The 12,864-nt window shown below is 37.1% G+C and overlaps 1 protein-coding gene across 1 annotated transcript in view; it reads left to right on the top strand.

Moving 5' to 3' along the window:
* Positions 1-8,682: 8,682 nt before the first annotated feature.
* LOC145681355 (glycine receptor subunit beta-type 4-like) overlaps positions 8,683-12,864 on the top strand; it is a 51,621-nt gene continuing 47,439 nt past the window's right edge. Inside the window, exons 1-2 of the mRNA XM_081753009.1 lie at positions 8,683-8,713; positions 12,043-12,183. Coding sequence (XP_081609135.1) covers positions 8,683-8,713; positions 12,043-12,183 — 172 coding nt within the window. The remainder of the gene's footprint in view (positions 8,714-12,042; positions 12,184-12,864) is intronic.

Here is a 12,864-nt window from a genome sequence, read left to right as displayed (position 1 = left end):
CAATTTAATTGGAAATTCAGGTAACTTTAAATAGTGTTAACTATAATTTGATACAATAAACATGGAGTGGCAAATGCTTATGAGTTCTTGTTTATTTATTTAATATTTATAAATTCCTTAGAATATCTGTAATAATCATTATGCTAACATTTCAATACAGTGTTAACCAGGCCCATATCCAGGGTGGTCTAAGGGGAACGAGCCCCTCTATGTTCTTACTGCCCCCCTAAATTTTGCACGGTAGGCTTGCAAATGAACTATAATATGGTGATGAACTATAATATGGTTGAATCGGCCCCCACTAACTTCTACCGCCCCCCCCCCCCACTATATTTTTAGGCTGGGTACCGGTCTGATGATAACACCTTGTACGATGAAGCAGAGACATATATAGTCAGTGTGAGTGCTGAAAAAAATACGTTCAAATTTTACGTATTACGTTCAAATTTTATAGTGTCAAATCAATCAGCTGTGAGTACAAAATTCTACCGAAGTGCTTACTGAAGTGTTAGAGTAATCAGAAAAGTATTTTTCCTTTTTCATTACATTTCCCTATTTACAATACTCTGGATAAGTTTCTAGTGTTTAGAAGGCTCCACTTTCAAAACACTCGACGCGAAAACACCCATTGAAACAGACCAGCAAAGGTGGATCAAACTAAAACGACAGAAACACGTAACCATTTGTTTCAATAATGCAGTACTTTACCTCTTTTAAGCCACTTTATTTAAAATTATACTATTATATCTATACAAGTATTGCAAAATATGATACGTGGATTTGTACAGTTAAACAAAAATGTCAACCTTATACATAAAGTCAATATAAGGATGGCGAAACATCATATGAGTATGTCACTTTCTTGTCTCATTCTGCTTTTCGCCCCGGTACTTGGTCAGATTGAGATGTATATGCTGGAAAAAGTTGATAATGGTTTAATTATGAATCCCTTAATTACTAATATATGTTTTGTTTTCATTTGTGAACTGAAAGTATATCAGATTTATTTCACAATGTTGAAATTTGCATCCATCTTCAAGTCTACGTCATGTTTTCCCATCCTCATATAAACACAAAATAATAGAAATGAGTTACTCATCACTACCCAGACTATACTATATAGGAACGTTCGTGAAGTTTAGACAAAAAATAGTTTTATAATGGAAGCAAGGAACACTGATTACTTTTGGAAATATTTGTTCTAAAGAGTATAAAGGTAGCTCAAAAGTTTCGCAAAAATAGTATCCCAAGAAACCCTGAAGTTACAAAGATAAAACTCAACATACAAACTCTTCATTAAAAACAAGAGAATAACCTGTTTCAACGTTTTCGAAATCTCCGCTCGTAAGGGAGGAAGAAGACACATTTCTAAAATACCCAAAATTGACTTTCATTATTATCATAACATGCTGCACTTTCATTATTCAGAAAGTGCGACATGTTATGATTCGCGAATGTTAGAGATCCAAACTTCAATATGCAAACTCTTACTTAAAAATAAGGTTATATGTGTTTCAGCATTTTTAAAACTTCCGGTAAGAAAGGAGCCTTTATATCGCACAGCGGTGAAAGACTGTTACGAGTCAATATTACACCTTTGTGGAAACATGACATTTAAAGTTTGTTATTTTCTTCAAATCGCTCCCTGCAATATTGGTATTTCTGTCATCTAGAGACCAATTTCTTTAGTTATGTGAAAATACCTGCTGGTTGGGCTCGTTTCTCTCTTTCTCCAAAATTTCCATTTTCTGAGTTGTAAGACCCTTCCACCAGGTGTGCGATATATATCACACTGAGCACTGAGCAAGGCTATGTGATATCTAAAAAAAACACTATCACGTAACAGTTTCAACACAATAACTGTGTCTTCCTCAGACTTCCACTCCTGGCTGCTTGGGAGTTGGTCATCTCTTATATAGTCACTGAAGATCAACTTTTCATTAAATGTTACATTTGTGTGTTTTTCACTTTCACTTTTTACCTGCACACATGTACAATTAAAAGTTTTAGTATTTTTCGCTGTATACATTCTGTCCTCTAATTATCCTCACTTTTCTAATTAGTTTGTTCACTTTCTTTCTTCTTCCATTTCATTTCTTCTTCTTTAAGGAGAATCTTCCACTCTTTATTTATCGAGAATCCTGCATTCCAATTCATCACCTTGTCTCCTACCTTCATAATCTCATTGGCTTCATGCATTTTCTCACCAAAGTTCTCTTCTCTACTTCTATGACCTCTGCTCCTTCCCATCCTATTCTGTGTTTTGTCTTTCTAATGCTTATATATCGCATTGTTATCCCTTTTCAATCTTACATCATCCTTGTGTTGTCTAATTTTTTCTTCCATCTTCTTTTTTCTTGTCATAATTAAAAGTTGATCTCCGGAGACTGTATATGAGATGACCAACTCCCAAGCAGTCAGGAGTGGAAGTCTGATGAAGACACAGTTATTGTGTTGAAACTGTTACGTGATTGTTTTTATATATATATATCACATAGACTTCCTCGGTGTGTTATTGTGTTTTAGTACAATATGGAAACAAGCCCTGGCAGGATAGTTATATATATAGGCGAATTTGTTTTTATATTTCTTACACGATATTGCTCTCTTGCTCATACACGAAAACCGACTATTTCTGTTACTTCTATGAGGCGTGATCAAAAACTACTATGGTGAATAATTTTATTAAAAACAAAGCAATATGATGGAATTTAATTTAATCTATTCAAATATTGTCCTTGGCTAACAATGCACTTATTCCAACGCTGCGTCCATGAATGGCAGCATTTCTCAAAGCCTTCTTTTGTAAGGACTTTAAGCTGCTCTGTTGTTGCCCTCTCAATGTCAGAAATTGTGTAAGCATGTTTCTCTTTAAGCATTGTTTTAACTTTTGGGAAGAACCAGAAGTCACATGTTGCTACCACAAGTCAGCAAAAGTCTGGAGAGCACAGCGAATGTGGACAGTTTGCTGAAACTTCGCGGATCGAAAGCAAGATATGGGACAGCGCCTTTTCGTGGTAAAAATAAACCAATTTGCTAATTTCATCGGTGGTTAAAATGCTTTTCGCGGATCCATACGAAATGTTTAGTTCTTCGAAAAGATCTCGAATAGTCATTCGCCTGTTTGAACAAATCAGTTGTGTCACTTTTTGCAAGTTTTCATTTATTTCTGGCGTTGAAGGACGTCTCGATCGTTGCTCGTTTTCAATCGACTCCTTGCCACTTTTCAATCCCTCGTAAACAGTCTTTAATGCCACCGTTTCATCCTCATACACCGATTTTGACATTTTATGAGCTTCTTTGGCACATTTTGCAGCTGAAAATAAAACTTAATATTGTCGCGTGACTGACATCCTTAAGGCGTCGTCACTCTTCTGCCTCTGGAAGCTACCAACTTGTCATAACTCGTTCAAATGCGACACTGACTGTGCCAAAGGTTTAAGCTACCGGGCTTATTAGTTGTAATGTATAAAACATCGATAGATTACGCTATGCAACTACATTCACCGTACTTTTGGATCACACCTTATATACAGGGTGTTTCAAAACAACACCGATAGGGTTTGGGAGATGATTCCTAACATCAAGATAAGACGAAAAGTATAGACCAACCTAGGTGCACAAATGCTTCTTTTCGGAGTTATAGGGTGTCGAAAACATTAAAGAATGAACTTTAAAGGTCCATAGCTCCACTACTATTGGACCTATCGTAGTCGGATCAAGACATTATTTAGGACTAGTATGTACCCTATTCAAATGTCTATGTTTCAAAATACTGCCGTACTCCCGCGACAATTTTTATAGAGATAGTTGGTGAGTACTTCAAATTATATGCCAGTAGCCAAACTGCCTTTCCAAAAATGGTTGCGTGAGAATCTTATGATTCTGAAACATGTATTTTTGGCTAGAGCACATATTAGTTCCTAAGTGAAGCCTTGTCCCCTACTACGGTAAGCCCAATAGTTTCGGAGCTATGTACCTTTAAATTTCATTTTTTCACTTTTTCGGCAGCCTATAACTCCAAAAGGAAACATTTGTGCATCAAGGTTGGTCTATACTTTTCGTCTTTTTTGATGTCAGGAATCACCTTCCAAACGTTGTCGGTGTTGTTTTTAAACACCCTGTATAAGGAGACTTATTAGAAAGCGGTCATGTCATTCTACACAAAGTTCACCGAAAAGATTTCTAGGTTGACATGATATATAGTAACACTTCCGTATTGATTTATTCATATACAAATTCTTTCAGCTGTTTGTGACGTACGTGCGTGTTTCATATAAACAAAAACACATGTAGAAACGTAAAAGAATCGATTAGTAATCTGAAAGAGGGATAGTTTCCGTTGATTTCCTGTAGAATAAAGAAGACTTTCTAACTATATTGAATTTTTTTTGAATCAACAAATGAAGATACATATCAGATTGAAAAATGTGTGGAAAGTAATATGCGTCCAACTAAAATATACAGTGTATTTTTAAAGGAAAATATACACTTATAAATATAGTCAACATAAAAACGTATTGATTACAATCCACCTCACGTAAATGTCTTATGTATAAGGCAAGCGTTTGAAGGTCAGACTCTCCCTGTGTTCATATTCTTCCCAAACGACTCAGAAGTCAATACTTTCACACTATTTACACTCGCATTTTAGTCCCTCTAAAGGACATGCTTTCTTTCAAAATACAGGGTATTTCAAAATTATCCTTCCAACTTTGATCGCGTATAAGTCAGACATGAAGGTAGATAGAAAGATACGGTTTGCGGCATAATGTTCATACACATCTAAAAGTTTGTTCTGCAACAATACTTAGAAAAAATCTCTCTTCGCTAATTTCTTTTGTTTTTGCCTTTGCAGGTGAGGCGTTGATGAAAATAATTACTCTACAGGAAGGTACAATGTGCGGAGGTGTATGATAGGGATCAACTCAAGTACCCAAATCCATCGTAACTTCCACACACGTTATATACCCACACCTTATCACTTTCTACCATTTGGCAATAATACACGAGGTTCAGAAAAACCTAAAATGTCATGAAAAGATGACTTCTGGATATCTGCGCACGATTGAAGCAGATCGAAACGGTTGCAACAGGTTTTTCTGCAAAGCCTAACCAAATCAGTCCGCCACTGATAGTTGTAGTTACCACCAACCACGGTATACAGGGTGCTACACAATTGACTGAAGCTGCATACCTACAAATTGTAGCTGCTATACGTTCTTCAACCTGACGACAGATCAAAGAGCAAAGCATTTACAGTTGAGACTTTGAATCACATCGAAACCATCTGACGAAGACACAGGCTTTCTGACAAAGGTGATATTCTCGAACGAAGTGTACTTTCATGTGTCTGGTACGATAAACCGACACAATATGTGGATATGACATCGGAAAATCCCCCAACAAGCAGGTTAATTGAGCACGATAGCCCAAAGGTGAACGTGTGGTGTGGTCTGCTTCATGACCGCGTAGTTGGACCGGTTTTATTTGCAGCGGCGTAAATCCTGTAACTGATTATCTGGACATATTGGAACAGTTTGCATTTCCACAGGTTGAACATCTGCAACCTGACGTCCTGCTACAACAGGACGGTGCCTCTCCTCAATGGGCCGTCATCGTTAAGAAGGCTTTGAACGACACATTTCCGGGTTGCTGGATAAGTCAAGCAGGACCCATTGTCTGGCCTCCAAGGGCTCCGAACATTACTCACTAGATTTTTTCTTTGGAGTTTTGTGAAGTATGTGGTGTACAAAACCCCAGTGTAGATCCTGCAACGATGTAGATCCTGCAGGAACTGCGAGCTCGCATCCGCGCAGCATTTAAATATGTTGGGAGTACTTGCTAGACCAGACGTGGGCGGAACTAGAATATCGCTTAGATATCCTGCGTGCGACAGACAGCGTACGCATTGAACTCTGTTAAACATTTAGTAAAACTTTAGATATGTAAACCTTATGCCGCAAACCGCACTTTTCTATCTATCCTCATTTCGAACTTATACGCTATCATTTTGGAACAGCATGTACTATCTTCTTGAAACACTCACGATACTTAATGAGGGATATTTTTGATCGAATATTCTACAAACAGAATATTCAAATGGTGGAGACAAATTCTGTGTATGACGTCACAAACTCCACACATATTCAGAAAACAGTATGGGCGTCTCATTAGTGAGCAATAGCCTATTGTTTAAGAAAATCGTGGGAACATTCACCATTAAAAACATACCATTGCGATGATTTTCCTTTAGATCAGTTTGTGATATTCTGCACAATTAGTCATGAAAACACAAGGAGTGCGTTTGTGCAAGAGTGGTGAATGAACGTACTGTATGATTTGGTTTGTCAAATTTCGACCAGCATTCAAAATAAGCCCGCGTCACCTAGCAACACGTTTTGATGAGCTATACAGAAACATTTTGGAAACAGCACCCTCGAAAAGTGTTCACCAATCGCAGACTAGTTACCACTCTATTTTAGCATATCCTTCTAATCCAGAAAGAGAGATGTTAACTTTCATCAGTGTCACACAAGTTTATACAGGCCAACTTCGCCGTCTTTAGGTGTGCAGTTCTGAAATTGTACGAAATAATGGGGGAGGTTTCTTGTATCGGATTGCCACTTCTGATGAAAAATTGTTGTGCTACGATAATTGTAAACGGTAAGACAGTTCTAGAATCTTTTTCAACATCCAGAACGATTTCCAAACCACTCATCCATCCGCGGAAGGTGTTGTTGCAGGTATGATGGTGGGATTGATCAGTCATATCTTTCTACTTCGAGGCGATTATCACTGGGGACAATTACAGTACTGAACTACGTTGAACTCACCACAAACTTGTCTGCAAGCATCCACCAATAGTAAAGAGATATGATATCTACATATAGGACAATAATACACACTGATTTGTCCTCAGGAAACGGTGCCGTTTCTTCATTAGTTTAAATTCTTTCTCAACATTGTATTCTTCTCATGTCTCCCTCATCTTTTATAACCCATTCTTACATCTTTATCATTTCTGTGCTATAAAGAACCGGCCTGCTAACCAGGTTGTGCAACATCAGGTTGTATGCATCTTCGTATCGCCTACTCTGTATATTATCGTCCAGGAATCCAATAATTAGTTGAGCGCGGAAAAGGTGCTGCGGCAAGTGGAAACTGTTTTGACTAACCAGGTATTGCAATTTTCATTTTCTTGGCCTTTGGATGTGATTCATATATCAGGTGAAGATTTCAATGCACCTACTAAACAATTATGGTAGATGGCAATAGAGTTGAAACAAACGAGGTATTAACATTTAGTTTAATCTGTCTTTCCTGGAGGTCAATGTTCTCTAACCAGGGCACTTCTTACGAGGGGAAGTGGAAAGTTCATGAAATCACCAAGAAGAAATTTACCTGGAAGAACCATTTTGATACACTATTCAATGTATCCCCCCGAAGCTCAATACACTTTTCACAACGATGTTGCAACATTCCTAACCCTTACAAATAGAAGGTCTTGTTCTGCTGTGCAAACCAGCCCTCCACCTCCGCACAATGAGTGCCTCATCGGATTGAAAATGTTAGCATTTGAGATGTTTTTTGAGATGTGGGAAGAGGTGATAGTCGTAGGAGGCCAAATCAGGTGAGTAGGGTGGGTGAGGTACACAGGTGAGGCCAGATTCACCAGCAATTGCATGGTTTGATGAGCCTTGTGGGAGGGTGCATTGTGGGGGTGAAAGGGAGAAACTGAACACCACTGCTCACGATTTTTCTTCAGAGCCTCCTTCAGCTCAATCAAATAGTTGGAATAAACCTCAGCATTGATGGTTTCACCCTTTTTAAGATATTTGATAAGGATGGGACCGTCCTTATCCCAAAACACAGATGCAAGCGCCTTCCTAGCTGATTTTCGGCTTTGGAACTTCTTCAGTCGATGAGATCTACTGTGGCGCCATTCCATGGATTGCTGTTTACTCTCTGGATCATAGTAATGCAACCACGTTTTATCTTCTGTCATCAGACTGCGCGAGAACTCACCAGGGTTTTGAAACTTTTGCAAAGTTTCCTGTGAGATCTGCACCCGTGTTCTCTTCTGGTCAGCAATCAAACATTTTCGGATCCATTTTTCACTGACCTTCCGCATGTCCAAATATTCTGCTATTATGATACCCACACGCTCACGCGATATCCCTACACACGCAGCAATGTTTTTGATCGATATGCACCTATCGTCCCTGATCATGTCATGCATTTTGTCTGTGTTTTTCGTGGTCACTGCACTTGAAGACCTGCCTGAACGATGTTCATCTTCAGTCTCACGATGACCAGTCTTAAAACGCCTCACCCACTTCGCTACTGTTGTATATCCAGGAGCGTTTTCCCCCAAAGTATCCTGCAAAGTTTTATGAATTTCCATATATGATTTGTCTTGCAGCACAAAAAACTTGACACTGCGAAGCTCATTCTTCTCGAATTTACTTAGATCCTCCGCCATATCTTCTTACAGAACCTGAAACAAAGGAAATAACAATGCTAAAATGGCCATATACGGGATGAGATGTTCACAATATATGACATTTCTAATGACTACAATGATATGTTTCAAGTTTTATTTCTTCTTGATGATTTTATGAATTTCCCCGGTATAGTACCTAGGTGGTAAGACAAAATATATTTAGGTAACAATCAGTAATGACACTTATTGGTTTGCAGAGACTAAGTAGTGAGACTCCAAAATTATGTGATGTTCTTGCTATCAACTTACTCTTCCATTCTTTATTGAATAAAACTTCAAGGCAAAAAATGATCCAAGTATGTTGAGCAACGAAACAGTACAGTAATGATCTAGTCAGATGATGTTGAAGTGGTCTACTGATGGGCAAACGCGGCTTCTGAAATTGCTATCCTCCCATGACATGGTTCCTAATTTGGTGAGTGAATGTATTAAATGCTGTAGTTGCTTCTAATAAATTATATTGGTCCTTCTTAGGTATTCTCTGTCTGCCTTGGCTTTCTCCTAAAAACTTTCCCCAATCGCTTGTTTATGCTATGCATTTCCAATCTGTTAATATCTGTTACATATTTTGAAAGCCCTGGAAAGTTCTAGATTATTCTTCCTTCCTTTAGTCAAGTATATACCTGTATTAGTGCTGGTATCCTTAACTAACTGAATTCCGCTTCGATTACAGATAATACGTTAAATAAATTATTACCCCTCATCTCTTTGTAATGTATATGGTACAATTCTTTACGATACTCGCCTTCTATGCTGGTTTCCCACATCCACGAAAGAGTCAAAAGGGCCTTATTTTTGTGGATAACTTAAACTTTAGATTTTTGTTGTTGTGGAGTATGAATTGCTAAAATATGGGAAGTAGATCAGTTTTTGGGTAGTATAACAACATCAATCCTCAAATGTTGAAGCGGAATAAAAATGAAAATGGAATGAGATAAGGATAATGAAGGATATCCATAATTAGTTTCTATTAAGCTAATATATTGCTTATGCATCCTCTCTTTAAATGCAAATTTTATTTTATTTATGCAATAATGGTGTAGTAGATGGCCTAGTAACTGGGCGTCTTCATTTCGTTTCCTGATAGTGGGAATTCCTTTTTGTCGTTTTGTCCTAGTTTAGTTAGTCTCCTGTTCTCACGCAGTGTCTGAAAAGTAGGTACACGTGGTGCAAAGACGGTTGGATTGCGGTGCTGTCTATAGCATGTCCTCCATGAGCGAAAATCTAGTAAGTGTAAAGTCTTGACTCCACGTATCTTTTGCAACTCTTATGCCCTTCCTAAATTTGGTCTGTCTTAATCCCTTTAAGGATTTGTCGCAACTTTTGATATCATAACGTAGTGTTGTTTTGACCGCTTATTTAGGTTCTATAACAGGCACGTGAGTGAAGCATGGAGACCAAAGAACACCCCAGATGCATTTGGAACCGGATGGTGAAGTTTTCGGCACCAAGTGGGAGCAGAGGGGCGTGATATATTTTTCTTAAGGCAAATTCCACAAATTTTTCACGCCCTTAGTTTTCAAGATAAAAGATTGAAATTTTGCATTGTGTGCACCTTCGAGTATTTCTCAATTTTTTGACATTCCTACGTGAACTCGGTCCGAGGGGCGCAAATATTCCGAGGAGGTAACTTTTCAGAAAAATTTTCAGGTTTCTCCCAAATTTCCCGCTTCAGGTGTACGATGCGGACATGTGAGTAGTACCAAGGGCAGGTTATACTGACGAAAATGACGTTTGAACTAAGACCCTAGGACGAACAGTAACGATGCAGTAATTTTTAATTTTTTAGAATACATGTGCGTATGTATGTATATATTCTAAAAATTTACTGAATCATTACTATTTGCACTGGCGAATCATGGTTCAAACGCCATTTTCTTCCCTTTGTTTTCAAAATATCTGATTGAAATTTTGTACACGCATTGTGTATATTATGTATTTTTCAAGAGATTTTCAGGTCCCTGCGTGAACCCAGGGCCAAAGGGCCACAAAAAGTGTGATTTTTTTCGAAAAACTTTCCGGTTTTTCCGATTCCCCATTCCTGGCGTATAATGCGGATAAGCAAGTGCTCCCGTTGGAAAGGATGCTCTATTCTGAAGACAACAAGACATGAACCATGATCCTACAATAAACGTAAGGAAGCAGTAGCTGTTTGACTGAAAGTCTAGCATTTATCTCAAGAAGCGGAAAGTCTAAAACTGTTAATGTGATGTATGTAATGATGAATAATGAGTTTTATTCCTAGAGTACATCTTAAAATTAATAAATTATGCAAACGTCAGTAACCAAAATCAGTCGAACTTTCTATTTTGTCCGATAGATATCAACCGCTGCGAGATGTTTGTCGCCATCTATGGCAAGATGTGTAACTTTCATCATTCTATAATTATCCAGGTTTTAATAGTAGAAAGTGGTATATGCAGGGCTACCTTTAAAGTTACCATTACTCGTGAAGATGGTACCACAGGGGTTTTCAAACTGAGCGGCGCGCTTCCCTAGGAAGGCACCGATGTTGTCAGGGGAGGCACGAGGACTTTGAAAAAAAGATCCTACAAATGCAACATGTATATTTAAGTCTTCAGCCTTCTTCTTAGTAATGCATAGTGCACTAAGCCTTTATAACACCTCTGTTCCACATACGAGCAGGATGATCCTTTCACCATTGGTTTAATCATGTATAATATTTCTCAGATGGCCAATACATAATCTTCTACTTTATCTCTGTAGAATAGCGTGTCTTCTTAAATGCCTTTGGTACCTTCTCGCGATGCCATGTTAGCTTAATATTTCCGCTCTTAATTTTCTGTTATTAGTTTTGGAACGATTCTAGAGCGTTAATATTTTCTGAAGTACTACCGCCATTCACGAATTTTCTTATTTGTTTTATTTTCATTGGTCACAGCCGTCTTGTGTCTTGCCATTTCAGAATATGTGCCGAGATTTGATAAATAGTGTGACCCAACAAAGTCATACATCCCATTGACTTTGCAACATTCAACATTTAAGTATGCCGGTTATTATTATTTAAACTCCCTCTCTGCTCGTATTTTTCAATTTTAACATAAATATCTATCTTACCACAATGTATAATTATTAACACCGGTCAATAACATTAAAAGGTGTAGTCAGTGTGTACAATGTAGATCATCTGTGTTAATGAGATATTTCCATTAATGAGTAATAAATGAAACGTAGATTATCATAGTGATAGTCTTTCTTTTACGGATGCCGTATTTATGTCGTTGACACATTTCATTTTTGACAAGGAAGGCCCGTTCAGATTTTAGTGCAAAAGCCTCAAGTGCAGAAAGTTTCAGAACCCCTGTGGTAGCGGATTGATTCTATTAACAAACTTGGCCGAGATATAATCTCTAGTTATCCATTGCAGGAAATGAATTCAAAAATATTCTTTCGTTTAAGAGTTACCATGTGGAATAGCGGACGTATTAATATTACAATCCTAGAAATCTTACTTGTATAATCGTCATAACCTGCTTCTTCAGAAAGAATCATATTTCCTATTTCTTTTGTTTCAGTTGAACACACTGAAGCATTTTTAACGCTACACTGGGCAGAGAAACCTCTTGGTGAAAATAATAACTGGAATGTATGCAATAAGGAGTTACCCAACTTCAGAATCGTATTTAGGACAGGCAGTAAGAAATGTATGAAGTATGGTAAGATTCAAGAGTTCATAAAATTTATAGTTTTTTGATTAACGATATGCATAGTTAATAATGTTGTAGCTAATAGCATAGATATTTTATCAGGTTAACACATTAAATAATTTTTAAAACTCTATGACGAATACTATGTTAAATTACCTATACCCAGTAAAATTCGAAAAACTGTCTAGATTCCATACTTTTCAACTGTTAAATCCATTTCAATTTAAAATAGGATTATTCTATTTATTTTACTATTTAATAGTTTATTATATGATCAATATTGGGGAACATGTTCTCACACTTTTGGATACTTGTAATGAGGAACTGTTCAGCTTTCAGAATAAAATTATAAATAAAAAATAGCTAAAGGACGTCATCGGTTTCAAGTTTTGTCATATCAATTTCAAAACTCACTTTTCTCATGTAAAATCGAATAAAATTTTTCTGAAATGTAATAACAACTCTTACATAACATTCACTAAATTGTACAGTAGTAGCGGGTGGATGTTTGGGAAATCTGGATTGTTCTTCTATTATTATTTCATTCATTGATATTAATTCCATAATGCACTGGAAAAAATATTTTAAACTAATCATTACTTATACAAGTTCCACTTTTAATAATTACACGAATTACACTAAGTTATCTTGCTAGGAGAATTGTTAGAAATATTTAGATGTAATTATATT

The sequence above is a fragment of the Thermobia domestica genome, chromosome 3, assembly GCF_964235325.1.
Source record: "Thermobia domestica chromosome 3, izTheDome1.hap1.1, whole genome shotgun sequence".
Taxonomy (NCBI): Eukaryota; Metazoa; Arthropoda; class Insecta; order Zygentoma; family Lepismatidae; genus Thermobia; species Thermobia domestica.
The sequence above is the reverse complement of the archived record's forward strand: the minus strand, read 5'-3'. Positions and strand labels throughout refer to the sequence as shown.